Source organism: Pagrus major, chromosome 24 (genome assembly GCF_040436345.1).
Source record: "Pagrus major chromosome 24, Pma_NU_1.0".
Lineage (NCBI taxonomy): Eukaryota > Metazoa > Chordata > Actinopteri > Spariformes > Sparidae > Pagrus > Pagrus major.
Window position 1 is genome coordinate 16057887 of NC_133238.1, and position 22638 is coordinate 16080524.

Below are 22638 nucleotides of genomic sequence, written 5' to 3' on the forward strand. Positions count from 1 at the left end.
ATTTAAGAAGTTCAAATGGTTTCTGCAGCAGCCCGACATCCTGAAAAACTACAACTACAAATCCATCAAAGTGTCCAAACTGGAGAATGCAGACAGGTTGACAACAGTGGACCTGATGGTGAAAACCTATAAACTGCGTGGAGCTGTGAAGGTGACCAAGCAGGTTTTACAGGACATACCCAGGATTGACCTGCTGCAGAACCTGCCAGAAACCAGCTCAGGATCAGAAGGTCAGTCACAGTTTAATATTTTTTGTATTTTCAGAGAAAAGACAGCCGGTGGAAACTGGTGACACAATACTTGAAGGAGCAGAGTCTCAGTAGGGAAGCTCATTGAATTCACCAGAGAATAAAATTAAAGGCCACAACTTGTTTTTATGAGAAAAGGTTGAAGTTATCAATCATTGTTCTTTATTAAGAGGACAGAGACATGATGGAGCTCCCTGATTAATTCTCTTTATGTGACTCTTTGGTTTAAGACTCTTCTGTCACTTACTAATGTGGATGGTTTTATATGAATTGAATGATTACTTTTATTATTGTGATATGCATACATGTATGCCCAGCCCGCATGGGCTTATAAGACACCAAGAAAACAAACCGGATCTAGAGCACATCATCAGCACATCAAAGAAGTAAGAAAACAAACAGGGGTTCAAAACCATTATCTAAAGAAAAAAGAAAGGGAAGACAAGGTTCAAGAGAAATCATCAAAAATTAATTAAACAAATTTACCTGTCCTCTTTTCCAAGCTTGAGAAATGAAGCTAGCATATTTAAACACATTGAAATTAAACAACCACTCCAGCTTCTGCTCATCAGAGCACCAAAATATTTCAGGGTTTTGTCCACAGATTTCATGAAATAATACCTCTCTCAAATCATCATACTTTGTACAATATAAAAGGAAATGAGACTCACTTTCTACTTCATCTAGCTCACACATTTCACATATTCTATTCTCCTCGGGAATATTTTTAAATCGACCAACCTCAATGGCCAGAGGAAGAATACCAGATCTTATAATTAGTGTGGTATTTTATGAATTCCTCAAATAACCAATGAGATGTTGTGATGTTAATGTGTTTGTTCAGGAGCAGTTAAACAAGTATGAGATGCTTCATGGCACAAAATCAAGCAAGAATACATCACTGCGATCATCTAGAACATTAATAATTACTGTATTTTAGGACTCCCAGCATGTGAGCTATGTAACCTACAGTACGTAACACAGGCACATTTAAAAAAACAAGTATGAAGTTAAACTGAAATAATATCACACAATGTCTCTTTCTCTCTCAGTGTCAGTGGATGTGAAAGATGCTGGAGGAGCTTCAGAGAACAGAGGAGCGTCCTCCTCTCAGACTGAAGGTAAAGCTGCTGTTTTCTCTGGTTTGTATGGAAGCCCTGAAAGACCAAGTGTAGTTTGACTCAATTATAACTGAGTGAAAGCAAAGATAGAAAAACTTCATCAACCAACTTCAGGATTTGGTCTGTGACACTTTTTTTTTTGAAGATTTTGAATAAAAGTTTATCTTTGATACTGGTCTATAATTGTGTGAAAGGGCTGGTCAAGACTTTTCTTTAAAGGTGTCTGAACACTGGCCTTTTTCTGAATAGCCGGTTATTGAACCAGCACTGAGAGAGTAGTTAATAGTAGAGAACACAGTGGGACGAGAAACAGGAAGGACGGATTTTATAAATTTTGTAGGATCTGTATCACCGGACTAGAGGAGACAATCATATCAGCTACAGCAGAGGCTTCAAAGTGAGATGTGGATCTTCTCAGGGAGGCTCTGAACAGTTTGAGGAGAGGCTCAGTGAATGGAGGTGAAAAATATGACAGTAGTTATTGTCTTAGTTATCAAAAGGACTTCACAAAGAATATGATAAATCTGTGTGATTTGGTTAAAGAGAGTTCAGAGTTACAGTCGTTTGGGGGAATCGGTTACTGTTTTCTCACTTTGCTGTCTATTTGGTGATGTTTGAATTCATGTCAGACAGCATAAATAATAACAGGATATTTTTGCTCAATTGTTGAATGTCTCTTGAAATGAATCACATGATGATGTCATAGACATCCAGGAATTAAGCCAAACTGAGCAGGGGTGTCCAGGCTTTGTGTGAGGGGAGGCCCACAGACTGAGACTTTAAAAACCTCTGAGCTACAGTTATTTAAAGGATCTGCAGGCCGAAAACATTCAATACAATAAACTGTAGTGTCTCCTTTAAGTGAATGAACAAATAATGTAAGAAGAGTAAAGATGTTCAGAGTTCCAACATATCTCAACATCAGCCTAACTCTTTGTTTATCCGCTCTGTGATCCCAAACATACGAGTCAAGTTATAACGACTGATGACATCATAGATTCTATACAGTTTAGCTGTGGATTAACCAAATGTACAAACTTAAAGTCGCCAAACAAAAAGATTTTGGGGTAGTACAACTTCGATCCAGGCGTAGTGGCAGAGATTGTGGATGAGCAGCAGACTTGAAAAGGTGAGGAGAAGAAGCAGCGCTGGAGTCAGGACAGGCAGGATTAAAAGAAGACAGACAGCTAAGCTGACACTTTATTTTTTCTGACACATATCCAAAGGACAGAGCTAGCTTACCGGTAGCGTGCAACTGCACTTCATGCATGTGTAGAAGCAGAGACAGCAGCCTTCTCAGCTGTCAGAAGTTTGTTCAGATAATAACACAAACTGCCAACGCTGATGATCTTTGTTGTGTGTTCATTCAGGAAGTCATTCTGCAGTTTGTCAGCGTAAACTCAAATCTGACCTTCAGAAGAAGTTCCAGTGTGTGTTTGAGGGGATCGCTAAAGCAGGAAACCCAACCCTTCTGAATCAGATCTACACAGAGCTCTACATCACAGAGGGAGGGACTGCAGAGGTCAATGATGAACATGAGGTCAGACAGATTGAAACAGCATCCAGGAAACCAGACAGACCAGAAACAACAGTCAGACAAGAAGACATCTTTAAAGCCTCACCTGGAAGAGATGAACCAATCAGAACAGTGATGACAAAGGGAGTGGCTGGCATCGGGAAAACAGTCTTAACACAGAAGTTCACTCTGGACTGGGCTGAAGACAAAGCCAACCAGGACATACAGTTCACATTTCCATTCACCTTCAGAGAGCTGAATGTGCTGAAAGAGAAAAAGTTCAGCTTGGTGGAGCTTGTTCATCACTTCTTCACTGAAACCAAAGAAATCAGCAGGTTTGAAGAGTTCCAGGTTGTGTTCATCTTTGACGGTCTGGATGAGTGTCGACTTCCTCTGGACTTCCACAACACTGAGATCCTGACTGATGTTACAGAGTCCACCTCAGTGGATGTGCTGCTGACAAACCTCATCAGGGGGAAACTGCTTCCCTCTGCTCGCCTCTGGATAACCACACGACCTGCAGCAGCCAATCAGATCCCTCCTGAGTGTGTTCACGTGGTGACAGAGGTCAGAGGGTTCAATGACCCACAGAAGGAGGAGTACTTCAGGAAGAGATTCAGAGATGAGGAGCAGGCCAGCAGAATCATCTCCCACATCAAGACATCACGAAGCCTCCACATCATGTGCCACATCCCAGTCTTCTGCTGGATCACTGCTACAGTTCTGGAGAATGTGTTGAAGACCAGAGAGGGAGGAGAGCTGCCCAAGACCCTGACACAGATGTACATCCACTTCCTGGTGGTTCAGGCCAAACGGAAGAAGGTCAAGTATGATGGAGGAGCTGAGACAGATCCACACTGGACTCCAGAGAGCAAGAAGATGATTGAGTTTCTGGGAAAACTGGCTTTTGAGCAGCTGCAGAAAGGAAAACTGATCTTCTATGAATCAGACCTGACAGAGTGTGGCATCGATATCAGAGCAGCCTCAGTGTACTCAGGAGTGTTCACACAGATCTTTAAAGAGGAGAGTGGACTGTACCAGGACAAGGTGTTCTGCTTCGTCCATCTGAGTGTTCAGGAGTTTCTGGCTGCTCTTCATGTCCATCTGACATTCATCAACTCTGGAGTCAATCTCATGTCAGAGGAAAAAACAGCAGCCAATCAATCTGCAGAGACACGTTTCTACCAGAGTGCTGTGGACGAGGCCTTACAGAGTCAAAATGGACACCTTGACTTGTTCCTCCGCTTCCTCCTGGGTCTTTCACTGCAGACCAATCAGACTCTCCTGCGAGGTCTGCAGACACAGACAGGAAGTAGCTCACAGACCAATCAGGAAACAGTCAGTTACATCAAGAATAAGTTTGAAGAGACTCTGCCTGCAGAGAGAAGCATCAATCTGTTCCACTGCCTGAATGAACTGAACGATCGTTCTCTAGTGGAGAAGATCCAACAGTCCCTGAGATCAGGAAGTCTCTCCACAGATAAACTGTCTCCTGCTCAGTGGTCAGCTCTGGTCTTCATCTTACTGTCATCAGAAAAAGATTTGGACGTGTTTGACCTGAAGAAATACTCTGCTTCACAGGAGGCTCTTCTGAGGCTGCTGCCAGTGGTCAAAGCCTCCAACAAAGCTCTGTAAGTGTGAAGAAGCTTTTTCAGAATGCAGTAAATGTGCTGTTATTGACCCAAATAGAAATAATTTTCTTGTTCTGCTCTTTATCCAGACTGAGTGGCTGTAACCTCTCAGAGAGAAGCTGTGAAGCTCTGTCCTCAGTTCTCAGTTCCCAGTCCTCTAGTCTGAGAGAGCTGGACCTGAGTAACAACGACCTGCAGGATTCAGGAGTGAAGCAGCTGTCGGCTGGACTGGAGAGTCCACACTGCAATCTGGAAAGTTTGAGGTCAGATCATGTTACTGTTTGTTGTGAAATCATTTATATATTTCTGGTAGATTTCTTTGCTATCAAACTTGTTTTCTTTCCTTAATTCAACTCCTGCACAACATGAACAATGAGGAGGGAGAACCTCATTTATGTTGGATATCATATGACTTTGATACCTGGATGTCTGTTCATTCTCAATTCAGTCTTAATTTATTGCCACATTGACAACATCCTTAGAACTGAACAGCAATGGAGCAAGAGATTATATATACCAGTCATTCCCAGAGAGGATTTTATTTGGGTTTCCAAATATATTTGCAGACTTTCATTCATAGTCTTTAATTTAAGATCTCTATCTACAGTACACCTGTGAGCCACATGGGGGATTGAGTTCATCATTTCACTGATTCACAGCTAAAACACCCACTTGCTTGTAGGACTTACAGTGATCATGTGCCAAAATATTTAGACACTAAGAAGCATTGAACCACATTCCAGCATAGTTTATGTGACATTACAACTCATAGCTTCAGAAGACACTGAGTGACCTGACTGCTCCCTTCTCTTTGAAAACTGCATTTAATTGATCTCATTTATAATGTTTTTGTCACATATATATGTTTTTGGTAGCACAAGCATTAAACACAGTAGTTATTTAATAAAGTATCTCTTTGAAATGGCTGGTGTATTCAACACAATATAAGTGGACGTGGATAAATACTTTGGAATGTTAATTTATGCACAGATCTGCTCTTTTCAAGTTTATTAGGCCTATTGTGAATTGGGTCGCAATGTTATAATTTTTAAAAAGTGGGACCCCCTGGGGTGCTCCTGTAGCTCAGTTGGTAGAGCATGTGTCCCATGTACAGAGTCTTTGTCCTCACTGCAGTGGCCCAGGTTTCAAGTTCGACCTCTGGTCCTTTGCTGCGTGTCATCCCCCCTCTCTCATCCCCATTTCCTGTCATCTCTGTGAGCTGTCCTATATAAATAATCCTCCTAATATGAAGACATGAAAAGTTATTCATAAGTTATGTTATCTGTCTTCTTTTTTTTCTCTTCAGACTAAGTGGCTGTAACCTCTCAGAGAGAAGCTGTGAAGCTCTGTCCTCAGTTCTCAGCTCCCAGTCCTCTAGTCTGAGAGAGCTGGACCTGAGTAACAACAACCTGCAGGATTCAGGAGTGAAGCAGCTGTCTGTTGGACTGGAGAGTTCACACTGTGTCCTTGAATCTCTCAGGTCAGGATTAATTATTTTTTTCATTATTTCATGTAACTTTACAATTGGAGTAGGTCTTGATCATACTCTTAATATTATTCAATTTATTAAAGAGACACAACATTTCACCTATGAACAAGCACTTGACACAGTGGCGAGAAGAAAACTGCCTTTTAACAGGCACAAAGCTCGAGCAGAACCGGACTTAGTGGTGGGCCGCCATCTGTCGCAACTGGTTGGGTTGAGAGAGAGAGAGAGACAGAAGCCCCATTCACACTGCCTTTTCAAGACGGGAATCTTGTGCCGATATTCCACCTCGCTGCAGAATAGAATAGATGTTTATTGTCATTGTTTCAAAAACAACGAAACATAGAAGCAGCTCTTAGTTTGACAAATAGATATCAAATATAAACTCCTCCTTGAACCGACACCTTACCGTGGTGGAGGGGTTTGCGTACCTGAATGATCCTAGGAGCTATGTTGTCCGGGGCTTAATGCCCCTGGTAGGGTCTCCCAAGGCAGACAGGTCCTAGGTGACAGGTCAGACTAAGAGCGGTTCCAGCCCCCTATGATTAAGAAGACATCTAGGAAGTGTACGTCGCCCGGAATGGCGTCACCGGGGCCCCACCCTGGAGCCAGGCCCGGGGTTGGGGCTCGCAGGCGAGCGCCTGGTGGCCGGGTCTTTGCCCACGGGACCCGGCCGGGCACAGCCCGAAGGAGCGACGTGGGCCCGCCCTCCAGTAGGCCCACCACCCGCAGGAGGGTTCAGAAGGGGCCGGTGCGGTGTGATTTGGGTGGCTGTCCTGGGCGGGTGCCCCGGCGACCCAATCCCCGGACGGTGACTCTAGCCATGGGGACATGGAATGTCACCTCGCTGAGGGGGAAAGAGCCTGAACTGGTGCGGGAGGTTGAGCGCTACCGGCTAGAGATAGTCGGGCTCTCCTCCACGCACAGTCTGGGCTCTGGAACCCAACTCCTTGAGAGAGGCTGGACTCTCTTCTACTCTGGAGTTGCCCGCGGTGAGAGGCGGCGAGCTGGTGTGGGCTTGCTCATAGCTCCCCAGCTCAGCCGCCATGTGTTGGAGTTTTCCCCGGTGAACGAGAGGGTCGTTTCCCTGCGCCTCCGGGTCGGGGATAGGTCTCTCACTGTTGTTTCGGCCTATGGGCCAAACGGCAGTGCAGAGTACCCGGCCTTCTTGGGGTCCCTGGGAGGGGTACTGGAGAGTGCTTCAACTGGGGACTCCATCGTTCTGCTGGGGGACTTCAACGCTCACGTAGGCAGCGACAGTGTTGCCTGGAGGGGAGTGATTGGGAGGAACGGCCTCCCTGATCTGAACCCGAGTGGTGTTCTGTTGTTGGACTTCTGTGCCAGTCACAGTTTGTCCATAACGAACACCATGTTCAAGCATAAGGGTGTTCATCAGTGCACATGGCACCGGGACACCCTAGGCCGGAGGTCGATGATCGACTTTGTGGTCGTGTCATCTGACCTCCGGCCGTATGTCTTGGACACTCGGGTGAAGAGAGGGGCTGAGCTGTCAACTGATCACCACCTGGTGGTGAGTTGGTTTCGCTGGCAGGGGAGGAAGCTGGACAGACTTGGCAGACCCAAACGTACTGTGAGGGTCTGCTGGGAACGTCTGGTGGAACCCTCTGTCGGGGAGGTCTACAACTCCCACCTCCGGGAGAGCTTTGACCAGATCCCGAGGGAGGCTGGGGACATTGAGTCCGAATGGGCCTTGTTCTCTGCCTCCATTGTTGACGTGGCTGTTCGGAGCTGTGGCCGTAAGGTCTCCGGTGCCTGTCGTGGCGGCAATCCCCGAACTCGGTGGTGGACACCGACAGTAAGGGATGCTGTCAAGCTGAAGAAGGAGTCCTATCGAGCCTGGCTGGCTCGGGGGACTCCTGAGGCAGCTGACGGGTACCGGCAGGCCAAGCATGCTGCAGCACGGGCGGTCGCGGAAGCAAAGACTCGGGCCTGGGAAAAGTTCGGGGAGGCCATGGAGAAGGACTACCGGTCGGCCTCGAGGAAATTCTGGCAAACCATCCGGCGCCTTAGGAAGGGGAAGCAGCACCCCGCCAACACTGTTTACGGTGGAGGCGGGGAGCTGTTGACCTCGACTGGGGATATCGTCGGGCGGTGGAAGGAGTACTTCGAGGATCTCCTCAATCCCACTGACACGTCTTCCATAGAGGAAGCAGAGGCTGGGGACTCGGAGGTTGATCCATTCATCACCCAAGCTGAAGTCACCGAGGTAGTCCGGAAGCTGCCCGGTGGCAAAGCACCGGGGGTGGATGAGATCCGCCCTGAGTACCTCAAGTCTTTGGATGTTGTGGGGCTGTCTTGGCTGACACGTCTCTGCAACATCGCGTGGCAGTCGGGGACAGTGCCTCTGGACTGGCAGACCGGGGTGGTGGTCCCTCTATTCAAAAAGGGGGACCGGAGGGTGTGTTCCAACTACCGGGGGATCACACTCCTCAGCCTCCCTGGTAAAGTCTATTCCAGGGTACTGGAGAGGAGAATTCGGCCGATAGTCGAACCTCGGATTCAGGAGGAACAATGCGGTTTTCGTCCTGGCCGTGGAACACTGGACCAGCTCTATACCCTCAGCAGGGTGCTGGAGGGTTCATGGGAGTTTGCCCAACCAGTCCACATGTGTTTTGTGGACTTGGAGAAGGCATTCGACCGTGTCCCTCGTGGCATTCTGTGGGGGGTGCTTCGGGAGTACGGGGTCGAGGGCCCTCTACTAAGGGCTGTACGGTCCCTGTACGACCGGAGCAGGAGCTTGGTTCGCATTGCCGGCAGTAAGTCAGACCTGTTTCCAGTGCATGTTGGACTCCGGCAGGGCTGCCCTTTGTCACCGGTTCTGTTCATTATTTTTATGGACAGAATTTCTAGGCGCAGTCATGGGCCGGAGGGGATCTGGTTCGGGAGCCACCGGATTTCATCCCTGCTTTTCGCAGATGATGTTGTCTTGTTGGCTCCTTCGAGCCGGGACCTCCAGCATGTTCTGGGGCGGTTTGCAGCCGAGTGTGAAGCAGTTGGGATGAGAATCAGCACCTCCAAGTCTGAGGCCATGGTTCTCGACCGGAAAAAGGTGGCTTGTTCCCTCCAGGTTGGGGGAGAGTTCCTGCCTCAAGTGGAGGAGTTTAAGTATCTCGGGGTCTTGTTCACGAGTGAGGGAAGGATGGAGCGTGAGATTGACAGGCGGATCGGTGCGGCGGCCGCAGTAATGCGGTCGTTGTATCGGTCTGTCGTGGTGAAGAGAGAGCTGTGCCGAAAGGCGAAGCTCTCGATTTACCGGTCAGTCTACGTTCCTACCCTCACCTATGGTCATGAACTTTGGGTCATGACCGAAAGAATAAGATCCCGGATACAAGCGGCCGAAATGAGTTTCCTCCGCAGGGTGGCAGGGCGCTCCCTTAGAGATAGGGTGAGGAGCTCTGTCACGCGGGAGGAGCTCGGAGTAGAACCGCTGCTCCTCCACATCGAGAGGAGTCAGCTGAGGTGGCTCGGGCATCTGTATCGGATGCCCCCTGGACGCCTCCCTCGGGAGGTGTTCCAGGCATGCCCCACCGGGAGGAAGAGACCCCGAGGAAGACCCAGGACACGCTGGAGTGACTATGTCACCCGGCTGACCTGGGAACGCCTTGGGATCCTCCCGGAGGAGCTGGAGGAAGTGTCCGGGGAGAGGGAAGTCTGGGTATCCCTGCTCAGGCAGCTGCCCCCGCGACCCGGCCCCGGATAAGCGGCAGATAATGGATGGATGGATGGATATAAACAAGTACAACAAAATAGATAAAAATAGTAAAATATATACAACAAGATAAATAGACACAAGATTCACACAAGTATGTAGGTAATATGTACACAAGTGAGTATGTGTGTGAGGGGTGGTAGTGGAGGGTTATTGCACTGGTGTGAAGTCTTTAGAGAGTGAGGGGTGAAGGGAGGGTTGTGCATTTCACTGCCTGTGGGAAGAAACTGTTCTTCAGTCTGTTTGTTCTAGATCTGATGGATCTATATCTCTTCCCAGAGGGCAGGGGGGGAGAACAGGTAATGTCCGGGATGAGTGGGGTCCTTATCAATACAGGTGGCCTTCTTTTGGAGTCGGCCAGTGTAAATGTCTGTGAGAGGGGGTAGTGTCGTCCTGATGACACGCTCTGCTGCCCTCACCACCCACTGCAGGTCCTTCCTGTCCTGTGTTGTGCAGCTGGAGAACCACTCCGTGCAGCAGTAGGTCAGGAGGCTTTCTATCGCTGACCGATAGAAGTTGGTCAGCAGGTGGTGAGGGAGGTGAGCGTGCTTTAGCTTCCTGTAGGTGTGAAAGTTACAAAGGTGGAATGGGGGGACAGTTTCATTCCACCTCTGATCCTCCAACAGAGTTGGTAAAACAGCCAAAACACAGGTGAGACGACCTGCGTGGACAGGAGTGTGATGTTCTGATAGTGTTCACAGTCGGACAACTTAACAGATCCTTCACTCATCAAAGTAACAAAACAAAACCAATGACACCACTAATCTATTTACATATATATATATATATATATATATATATATATATATATATCTATATATATATATATATATATATATATATATAGATATATATATATATATATATATATATATATATATATATATATATATATAGATATATGAGAGAGAGAGAGAGAAAATGTACTGTATATATATATAAAATGTGGGTCTGTCAGTCTATTCTACACTTTGGTCCCGACTTACATATCTCAACAACCATTGGATGGATTGCCATGAGGTTTGGTTCAGACATTCGTGCTCCCCTCAGGATGAACTGTAATTACTTTGGTGATCCTCCATCATCAGGTCATCATTTTAATCTGTACAATATGTTGGTTCATGACCAAATATTTGCAAAACTAATGACATTTCCATCAGCTTCAGTTATACTCTGTGTTTAGTGCTGATTAGTAAATTAGTGAAAACTAAGATGATGAATATAATAAACGTTAAACCCTTAAACACAGATGTGCACTGAATCATCAGGACCCTCAGCTGATCTGTGATGTGCGTTGTTTTGTGTGTCTGCAGGCTGTCAGGCTGTCTGATCACAGAGGAAGGCTGTACTTCTCTGGCCTCAGCTCTGGACTCCAACCCCTCCCATCTGAGAGAGCTGGACCTGAGCTACAATCATCCAGGAGACTCAGGAGTGAAGCTGCTGTCTGCTCGACTGGAGGATCCAGGCTGGAGACTGGACACTCTCAGGTATGAAGAGTCCTGCTGCAGCCACAGACAGTCAGTGTGAGACTCTGTATCTCGACTGTAGATGGTTCAGTGTCGGGAGGTCTGCTTCGTTTACTCCACCTCCAGTTGTTCAGTTCAGTTCAGGAGAAAAGGCAGCATGGCACGAAGCCAAGAGTTACAAGTGAAGAGAGGAAGATGAGAAGAAGAGATGAAGATCAGCGACCAGGAGAGTCTCGGCACAAACACTAAAGTTACACCTCTTTTTTCAGACTAGTTTAGTGCCTGTTCAAAATGTGCCTGTTTGATTTGTTGGCCTCTGGTTTTGCTGCTTGATGAACCGTCATCCAAACTACTTCACACTCAGGGCTGGACTGGGACCAAAAAATGGCCCGGGCATTTTGGTCCCTGGCGGCCCACCATGGTTATTTACATGATATATGGATGGCGTGTGCTGGCGTGTGCTTACATATGTAAGCACACGCCATACCAGAGGATGTATGTGCACATTGTGAAGTTTCAAAAATGAAAATAAAGTGCAGTAGCCTACATGGAAGAGAGTAACCATGTTAAAAAAAATTGATACGCTCTTTCACTACTCACAGAGACCTTTTTCTTGGGGGAGATGGCCACAGTGCCACAATTCCCATCTTGAAGTCAAAGTGGTTGTCAAAGAAACACTGCTAGAGATGTCTTTTCAGTGTTTAATTAAACATACAATTTACACAAGACAATTAGGCCTACAGTAAGAAAGAGAGAGAGGGAAATGCAGAGACAGGCAGACATAGGAAAGAAAGAGAGCAGGGATCAGTTGGTATTATAATCTTTAGCTGAACAAAGAAATAATATCTTATTTTAACTTACATATGCTGAGAGACAAAAGGCTCCATGGACCTTGGTGCTGAGAGAGACAGAAAGCAGAGGTGAGGTCAGATATGCTAGATTGATCTGATACTGTCTCTTCTAGAATTAAAAAAAAGATATTACTGTAAGTAAACTCACAATGAAAAAACAAAAACAAATGGGAACTCCACATCAGGGAAAGGATTATCTTCACTCCAATATGCCCTTTTGGGAGAAAAAGAGAGGCCAGGTGGGTCAAGATAACAGTGAGAATGAGACTGTTTCAAAAGAAATACATTGACAGTATTGGTGTCTTTAAAATAATGCAATAATTGATCCTTGCATTTATTACAGTCACTCTGTAAAACTAATAGGCTTTATGACCATCCCAGTGCATGTCAGCAAGAACACAATAACATAACAACATTATACAGTATAGTAAACTTACAAATGTGATGAATGCCTGTGAAGTCCACACCAATGAAAGACACATCCCTGGAACATCTCAGGGAGACAGGGCAGCCTCAAAGAGAAAGAGTTGGACAGACAAAAAAGTGAGTCATACACACCAATTGCATTATAACAGGACTGATGACTAAAATAAAGAAATAGTTAGACAACAGTCTGATATACATACTGGTTAAGAAAATGTTGAATGGCCCTCCGATAATCCTCAAGAACGAATACAAGGCAATGAAATTGGAAGATTATGAACTGGAGCAACTGAAAGCAGCAAGGGCACTCTGAGAGAGGAGGAGAGGAGCGAACAGAGAGCAAAGCAATAAACAGATTACTCTGACAAAAAGTGTAATTAAATCCACAAATTTAACACAAATGTATTTATTTAACATAAATCTCACCGTACAAAAGCAGTCTCCTCAGTAATTCACTGTTGTCTGCAACTCTGTCAATGACTGTGTCAGTATCAAGGGACACAAGGACATCCTTTTCTGTGGCCATCAACATGAAGGCTTCCAGTTTGCTGGCAGACAGGCAACTCCTCAGTCTGTTTTTGATGTAGCGGAGGGTTGAAAATGACCGCTCACAGGCTACCTGAGTTATTGACAGGGTCAGCAAAAACTTGTATGCCAACCCAAGTAGGGGGTATGCGTGAGTCAGCATGTTAAATCTGAGAAGGATTTTGTAGCAGCACACGGGGCATGCTTTGCAAGACACACAGGTTTTGCTTGTTATGTCCACCTCTTCTTGATCATCTGATCTGACCTCTTCAACTGCTCTAGTTGAGTAGTCATCCAAGGGTGATTGTACCAGCCTGTCCCATTGCTGTGCCAAGTTTTTCAGTTCAATTTGTAGATTGGCAACAGTTGCCCTGCTGTCATACACAACTAGGCATTTGCTGAGTTCCACAAGTGCAGATTCGGGGAGAGCACTGGTGTGGATGAGGTGGAAGTTTTTAGGATGTAGGAGGGATAAATCTGAGTACAGCGTGCCATGGGTGAGGAATCTTTTGTGAAGGGCCTCGGCAGCTGTATCAAGAATCTGGTGGTGAACATTGACCTCATAGGCTTTTTCTGAATCACTGAGGCTTTCATCCTGGGCCATCTCTCCTGGCGAGACTTTCTTCTTCCTCACCCTTTTCTGAGGCAGAGCAGCCTCCACTTCCAAATCTAGTTCTTCCTGCTCCTCTAACTTTTCATTTGCCCAATGGACAAAACAGTCGGCTGCATCTTTGACAGCAGAGAAATCTCTTGTTATCTTTTTCAGTGAATCTTGTGTTGTGGTCACCATTCTGTGTGCTGAGAGGATGTCCAATCCTTCGGTCTGTAGGTATTTTGATAGCGGTGAGGTGAGCTCAAAAATGCGGAGGAATAACTGAGCTGTTAGCACAGTTTCATATCGGAGTAAACCGTCTCGGTATCCTCTGGCTTTGTTTCGTGCATTTGATGCAAGTGTCTTCAGATTCATTATGGCAGAGAGTGTGGACACCACTTCAACAAAAAGGCCGTCATCAGGTCTGCCATAGTTTCCGAAAACCTTCCTCAAGGCATCATGTTTGGCCCACCATCTCGTCTCTCCAATCGGTGAAATGCGTTTGTGCCTCTTGCCCTGGCTCTCGGTCTCCCACACATTCACTCTTGTGTATGATTCCCTGATGAAAACAGCAATGTCGTTCAGCAGGCCAAAAAGTGATCCACTTTCAATGACACAATGGGTGGTATCAGACAACACAAGGTTCAGGACATGTGCATAGCACCACACATGCTGATGGGTGGGGTTTTTGGATGCCATTAATGCAGAGAAACCTCTGTACTGACCCTGCATATTAGAGGCTCCATCTGTGGAGTTGCTGATGCACTGGCCTATGTCCAATTTCAGATGCTCAAGGACTTCAGTTAACAGAGTCACAAACGACTGTCCGGTAGTTGTGCTGCATGGTACGACTGCAACCAGCCTTTCATGTACTGCATCAGTGACGTACCTCAGAATTACTGAACACTGGTCTTTTCCAGTAATGTCTTGGGTTGTGTCAAGTTGCACGGAAAAATCCTGCTTTCTTAATTTCTGCAGAGATGTTCTCTTTAATTAAATGCTTGATAGCATCAATTACAGCATTTACAGTTGTCTTTGACAGGAGAGTTACCAGCGAACCTCTGCCTTGTGTGCCTGAAGCATGGCTCTGCTTGCTTTTTTCAATTACACTGCTGAGGTGCTCTTTTAAGCACACATCATATTTCCCCAACAATATAATTAGCTCTAAGAAATTGCCATGGTCGAGACTGTCGACGTCCAAGGTGTACGCAGCTTCATTGTGCTCGTGCCTGTAGCTCAAGCCTCTCTTTCCTATGACTTTGACAACCTCCACTACACGTTCCAACACCTGACGTCTCTTCTTAACCTGCTCACGGTGTCCTGTCAGTTGTCTTCCCTCAAGAAGGTGACCAATGCTTGCTCTGGAGCAGTTTAAAAAATATGCCTCAGCACACTGTCTATGTGTCATGCCTCTCTCATGCTCCTCTACTCTTTGGTGCACATGCCTCCAGTCTGTCATGCCTCTAATGAAAACACTTGGATCATTGGGCTTGCTAAAAGCAAGGCAAACAAAACAAAATAAAGCATGACGTTGATCACAATAAGTCAGCCATTTCCATGCCATGCCGTCTGTTCTAACAAAGAGCCTCTGGACGACAGGGTTTGTGGACTCCTGTTGAGGATGAAACTTAAAAAAATCATCCCTCTGTGTGGAAGAAGGGCGACTAAAATAGTCTACAACTGTCTCCTCCACTCCCATTTCAACAGCATGGCTTGACTAAACACAGAGAAAGAGAGAGAGGCAGAGATGTGTCACTAGTGTTTCTTCTCTGTTTACCAATGATTAATCATCCATTTCAGCAAAGAAATGTTTCACTAATATTATGTGATAATAATAGGCCTAATTGTAACCTGCAACACCTGCAAACTATAACTTTATGGCAAGCTAAAATAAATAACACTGTAAGTTGGACACCAAATCTACTCAAAGCATTATTTGACAACAAAGGCTATAAAGGCAGTATACATAAACACACACACACACACACACACACACACACACACACACACACACACACACACACACACACACTCTCACACACACACACACACCTAAACACACACACACACACACACACACACACACACACAAACACACACACACACACGTATGTTTTAAGACTGACTTAATAAAATTAATATATTATATATTATTATATATGTATATAATTTCCTAGGTTGACCATTTGCATATAAGCCTACAAATTCCCCAGATACTGTTTAGTGTACACATCCAATAACATTTTCATTGTTGATGCCACGTTGATTCTCCTAACATTTCAGTGGCCTCTCTGACCTCAATCTGTCCCTGGTGCTGCTGGGTCACGTCTCTCTCGTCATCATCATCCTCCTCCTCTCCCTCCTTCTCCTCCTCCGCTACCTCTCCGTCAACCACCTGTGCGCTCGCCCCCGGCGCCGGGTCTGGGACTGCTGGACCCGACCGGGCCGACCCGACGACAACCGCCGAGCTTGTGGTAGCAAACATGTTTGTAATTTTCGCACATTTTGCTGCGTCCTCTTTCAGTATTTTTTTTTTTTTTTCCCTTAGCTTTTCTGCTCCCCTCTTTCGTTTTTGTTTTTTTCCGTCCATCTCGACATCCACCACACTCCCTCCACCTCCAGTCAGGACAAATGATCAAGAGGGAGGGGAGGGGCGGGCCAACGAGAGCTGAGAGATTTCATTGGACTAGCCCAATGTCCTTCAAGAAAATCAACCAATGGGCCACGTTTAGTGTCTCAGATACCGTTGCGGTCGATAAAAAACTATATCCTTTTTTTTTTTTTTTTTTTTAATTATGACAGTACTGGGCCGGCCCAAATATGTGCATCGGCCCACCGGGCATTGCCCGGTATGCCAGATGGCCAGTCCAGCCCTGTTCACACTCCACACAGATTGCAGAGGGTTATCAAAACATTAACATTAAATCTAATTTCCACCACGTCACTGCTGTGTTATGATATTAATAATAACAATAGACCCTCTGTGTCAGATGTGTGATCAGAAAATACTGAACCTCAAATTCAAAAGATTTCTGTGACACATAAATTAATTTAATCACTGAATGTCATAGAAACTCTTTCCCTGAACTGGAGAATCAGTGTTTCTGCCAAAGTGCTTGACTTTGAACTTAAAATGGTTCTGACATGGATCTTTATCAACACTGGAGTAACTGCATTCTAGATCATCACTGACAAGTGTATCTGTGCCTCAGTGTGAAACCATTTACAGACTGTAACAACTGTCTGTGGCATCAGTTTAAAGTGAACAGAAGATATAAAACAGTCCAATAACAACGTTAGATGACACAAGGTGGAACATTCCCGTCACATCACCAGAACAGCAGCAGTGCATAGGTTAATTTAAGATGGGTCAGTGGTGCCGTCTTGGCTCCTGTCATGAGGAAACTGCTGCTCCAGCTGAGTTTGGGCTGTTTTGGGTAGTTCTCATTATAACAGCCTGCAGGGGCAGGAAAGCTTCAGTGTTTTGCACCGTCAGCAAAATCAAATGACAAAAGAAAAGAAAACATTCAGTGATCAATCATCTGCTCCATTGATTAACATGATATGTGACCTGTGCAGAGCTGCAGCTCTCTACAGTAGCTGGTGGACCTCTGGTTTAATGCTGTTGTAATGTACTTCAGCCTGGCTCGTAGCTGCTGACTCAGCTTCACTTTCAGCTGTTCTGGAGTCGTGTTCAGGTTCTGCTGGTGGAAATCCAATGTTTCCTGATTTTGATGCTTCACAATAAAAGCTTTCAAATAACTATGTAATGCAGGACCTTTATTGTGGAGGATTTATAGGAAGTGTTAAACGCAGGAAGATGGCGTGACAACGTTGCATGAATGGACTTTTAATTTCTCTTGTGTGGCAGCAAACAACACACATGGTTTCAGTTACTAACTGAGTCCATCCACACACTTTATGGCCGACTACAGTAATAACAGCGTGCACTTTACTGTGACTGCAGCAACGTGCTCGTAGCTCTGTCACATACCGGAGAGACTCACTCCTACCAACACAACACAGAGTAGTGTTTGATGTCACTAATTATAGGGCTGCAACTAACAACTATTTTCATAACCCATTAATCACATGAAAAGACAAAAGCTGATTTATTTTATATTTCCAGCATTTTATTAAAAAATAAAACATTGCTGTCACATTTTCCTCTTTAGTCTTGTTCAGTTCACTTTCAAACAACTTCAAAGTGTAAAAGCAACATAAATGTATTAGAGGTGTGGAAATGTCTCCATTATAAGATGCATCACGATGCAGAGACAGAGCAGAATCCAGAGTCTGCAGCTCATGTTGATTGTTGATTGTTCGGCCTCAGCTGGACAATAAAGTTACGTTGTGACGTTGCTCCCATGTTTTGAACTGTGGGAGGACTTCTGACTAACGTTACTGATGTAGGAGGGATGTTGGAGGGAGGCAGAGATCATCTGAGAGGGATTAAAAAGAGTGTTTTTTAAACTGACATCTCGGGACACGTCAGATTTTATGAACTTGCTGTGAAGCAGGAACTGGACGAGACTTCTGCCTCACAACAATCACTAATCACGTCGGCCATTTTCAGCTGAAGCTAACGTCTGCAGCCATAAATAATCACTGTACAGCAGCCCAGCTGATCAGCCGAGATCTGAGGAGGTGCTGTCAACTCTGCTGTCCAACTCTGAGAGAGGTGTGTGCAGCAGAGTCAGTAAATGTTTCATCTTAAAGCTGCCATGTGAAAACTATATTATTGTAGACACACGTGAAAGATGCTGCAGATGGACCATGTTTTGTTTGATTAGTGAAAAGATGCAGCTTTTATTTTGTAGCCTGCTGTAGTCTGATTATTGGAAGGACTTTCAGAATAAAAGGGGGATTTAAATGATGAAAAGTAGCCGTGTGCAGTGATACAGATCATCGAGGATGACGAACACTGAGATGCATCGAGAATCGTCGACAGCTGAATCGTAATCGAATCGTGAGGCCGGTGAAGATTCACACCTCTAAAATGTTTGTTACATGAAGAATGCAAAAGTAAAATACAGTTTGTTTTCTAAAGTGCACATAGCACTCCTTCATCCTCCACCATTGATAGTGGCCTCATGTGTGTTAGCAGCATACTGAGGATAGCATCAGTCAGAGCAGCTGCTGGCTGTGGTGTCATGGGGCATCCTTCCTCACAACGTAGTCGCCATGTTGACTTGTTTCTTTGTGAAGTGAGAGACACAATATTATATAATATCAGTGTGCAGAGTAGCACAATTCACATGAAGCTCAGTGAACTCAGTAACTGCCTTGTTGTTTGAGGTAATATGTGCTGATGTAAAGGGCAAATACAGATCAGGACTGTACAATAAAACACAACAACAACAGAGCAGCACTTCCTCACAACATGTGAAAAGTATCAACACATTAGAGAAACACATGTTCAACATGTAATAGATTACAAAGGGTTTGTTGAGCCAGTAGATGAAGAAACATGAACAGTCCTACTAGGGGAGAACCCAAAGAGCTGTGATCCAGCAGCAGTCTATGTTCTGCTGCCACAAACTGAGGGACAGTGAGTGACAGTCAGCTGAGAGTTGTTCATGTTATATGTGACGACACTTATTATTTAGTGTTGTGCTGTTATTGTCAGCTTTGGTTACAGTTCTGTCTCTGTTGTGTTTTGATCTACTGTACTTGTCTTTACACCAGAATGTTCTTCTTCTTTATCTTCTCAATGTTTGTGCGCTTGCTTTGGCCACATGTTTGTGTTACATGGTGCCAATAAAGACATTTTTGAATTTAGAAAATGAAATAAAACAATAACTGGACATTGTGAATGCAGCCTGAGCCATGCACTGAGAATAAAAAGGACATGTAATATATATTTGAACAGAACAGATATGCTCAAGTTTCTATTGTGCAGAAATAAAGACTTGACTTCAGACGATCTCTTACTATGACATGAAATATTGTAAAAACTCCTCTTATGTACTCCAGTGTCTCTGAGCGTACTTCAGCTAATTACCCAGCAGGGGGCGACACTGATCCATCACAAACCTGAGAGCACAGGTGGAAGGTGGAATGGGTCAGTTGTCGCGGCCCTAAAAACTTCTAACATTGAATTCAAAGTCAACACTGCACTTCTGTGAGTCCTCATCAACAAACCTGCCAAGTATAAAGTAGACTGGATGAACGGTTCTGGAGACATGTGGACCACAGACAGACAGACAGAAAGACAGATTCCTGGCTTCATAGTCAGATGTTCCTCTGTCACATCTGGACACATCATGTTTACCACAGCAGATTTCACACTAAGAGACATGTTCTGTCATTTGTTGTGCTTTTAATGGCATCAAACATGACATGAAGTTCTCCTCACAGTAACTATTACTGCTGTAACATCCATCAGATATCAATCCAGCACCAAACTATAGGAACATGAACATGAACACATGAAATGATGCTGTTTCTACCACAAACAGCTTCAGTGACACTTGTGAGCTTCTGGAGGGAAACAGTCTGGGAGTCTCTGTCTCTTGGTTTTGTGGCAGAGGTCGGGAACCAACGTCCAACGTTTTCTGATGATTTATTACGTATAAACTGTATTTGTTTCTTTGCACAGTGAAACAAAGCAGCAGAAACACAGCGAGAACAAAAAGCAGACTGTGCAGCTGAGATTCAGAAAAGCCCTGGAAGCTTCAAACAGGAATCTGACCTCAAAAGTTCTGACATCCAAATCCAAAAGTCCTGTAATATACAAACATAAGCACAAGCTGACATTGGATCAGACAGCAAGCGTCAGGTAGCCCACAGGAAACAGCAGCAACATCCAATAACAGAAAGATGAAGTCATAAATCCAAACAGAGGTTTGTGTGTGTCCTCACATGTTGTCGTCCTCTTTCACACACACCAACATCCTGTGGCTCACTCTCAGTGTGTGAGGAGAGTGGCAGAGGTGAAGAGGTTCAGGGAAACAGGGAGAAGCAGCCTGATGGACATGTTGTGTTTCTGTGTATGAGTCATGTCATGTCCATGTTTGCATGCTGAAAGAGGATGTGCTGCTCTGACCCCCCTCCTCCTTTCAGGGTGGAGCCTGCTGGAGTCCGATGGTTGACACCAGGTCTGAGGAAGTGTGAGTGTGTTTTTACTTTGATTCAGCTTCACACTGTGACATCACTCAGTCACATCTGTGATGTCATCACCACACTGATGATACATTAATAACTGCAGCTGTGTTGTGTCTTTTTCTCTCCATCAGATTCCTGTGAGCTCACAGTCGACACAAACACAGTCAACAGAGAGATCAAACTGTCTGACAACAACAGGAAGATGACACGTGTGAGAGAGGATCAGTCATATCCTGATCATCCAGAGAGGTTTGAGTCTCCTCAGCTGCTGTGTAGAACTGGTCTGACTGGTCGCTGTTACTGGGAGGTCGAGTGGAGCGGAGGAGTTAATATGTCAGTGAGTTACAGAAGAATCAGAAGGAGAGGAGACAGAGACTGTTTGTTTGGACAGAATGATCACTCCTGGAGTCTGGACTGCTTTGATGATGGTCGTTACTCTGTCTGGCACAATGACAGTAGAACACTCATCTCCTCCTCCTCCTCCTCCTCCTCCTCCTCCTCCTCCTCCTCCTCCTCCTCCTCCTCCTCTGTCTCTAACAGAGTAGCAGTGTATGTGGACTGTCCTGCTGGCACTCTGTCCTTCTACAGAGTCTCCTCTGACTCACTGATCCACCTCCACACCTTCAGCACCACATTCACTGAACCTCTTTATCCTGGATTTGGGCTCTTGTGGCTCAGTTCTGGTTCCTCAGTGTGTCTGTGTGGTGTTTAGTCTGCAGAGTCTCCTCCTGTCACAGAAACATTGTCAGTGCTGAACAGTTGAGTCTGTACAGGATCACAGTCACATCAATCTTTCAGCTTCTTGTAATAAATTCATCAGTGAACTTTGTACAAAATGATTCAAACTGATTGTAAAGATTGATGGTTTCCTCGTCATCAATGATTCTGTTCTGCACATTAAAACTGAGACATCACTTCACTTTGTTCTGCACTTGTTGTATTTGACAGTCGTCAGCATGAAGCTGGTGACTCACAGAAGGACTTTAACAGGCAGCCGCTGTAAAGACTTTAAAACAGGCGCAACGTGCGTCTCCTTCTGGTCTGAGTCAGCAGTCGTGCAGCAGGATGTTGAATTAGCTGCTTTCATAATGTTTCTGTGTGAGTGTTACGGCCTCCGTTCATAAAAGTCAGAGCTGAGGCTCAGAAGGGGCTGGAGGATGCAACATATGAAGGACACCAGACACAAGGTTCATAGTTAACTCACAGCTTTTATTACATCATTCAAATTATTCCCAAAAGAAAGATGGGACAAAAGATGGGACGACGCTGGACCAACCAGGCAGTGGGCCGTCGTTCCCCGCGTCTCCCCCTGAACCACCTCGATGAAGACTGATCCTAAAACAAAGAAAAGGAACAACTGAACCAGCGGTGACCTCCGGCCCAAACTAACACAGTAAACTAAAATAACACAACCCCAGCACCGAAACTATGGAGGCTGACAAACCAACCTGTTGGAGGAGAGGAGGAAACTCTCTGCTCATGTGTGTCTCCTTAGCTAGCTACAGACTGCAGTTAATGTTAGCTAGCTACACACTGAATGTTAGCTAGCTACACACTGTAAGCTATGTATAAGTAGAGACATTTTTAGCTAGGTGTAGAGCAGAGGCACTGTTAGCTAGGTGTAGAGCAGAGGCGCTGTTAGCTAGAATTGAATTCTGGCTCTTGTTCCAATAAAATCCAGAAATATTAGTGAAATGTCAGAAACAGGAAACATTGACTCGTCTGTAGCTTTAATTGTAAAGAGTCATTGTGAACAAAGTTGTAAATGGACAGTAAAATATGATCAAATGTACTCGACTCTCCACCTGAAACACTCTGACTTGTTTCATGTGTTTCTAATGATGAAACAAAAAGTTTGATCATGTTGGTTCACACATGTAATTATGTCCGTAGTGACGTCATAAACTGTCAACATCTGTTCATTTCTGTGTGATTATTAAAT

The 22638-nt window shown here is 45.1% G+C and overlaps 1 protein-coding gene across 1 annotated transcript; it reads left to right on the forward strand.

Moving 5' to 3' along the window:
* The first annotated feature begins 12 nt into the window (after positions 1–12).
* On the forward strand, positions 13–21615 carry LOC141020410 (NLR family CARD domain-containing protein 3-like). Its single transcript, XM_073495465.1, has 7 exons — positions 13–230; positions 1301–1369; positions 2740–4516; positions 4606–4779; positions 11046–11219; positions 20655–20701; positions 20828–21615. Exons 1-7 carry the CDS (start codon positions 116–118, stop codon positions 21406–21408), a joined length of 2937 nt encoding a protein of 978 aa, XP_073351566.1. The 5' UTR covers positions 13–115; the 3' UTR covers positions 21409–21615.
* The last annotated feature ends 1023 nt before the right edge of the window (positions 21616–22638 follow it).

Bases quoted from the DNA above. Each gene is read 5' to 3' on its own strand.
- LOC141020410 (XM_073495465.1), top strand. From the start codon at position 116: ATGGTGAAAACCTATAAACTGCGTGGAGCTGTGAAGGTGACCAAGCAG. The intron at 231-1,300 runs GTCAGTCACAGT...TTTCTCTCTCAG, and splicing joins AACCAGCTCAGGATCAGAAG to TGTCAGTGGATGTGAAAGAT. The intron at 4,780-11,045 runs GTCAGATCATGT...GTGTGTCTGCAG, and splicing joins TGCAATCTGGAAAGTTTGAG to GCTGTCAGGCTGTCTGATCA.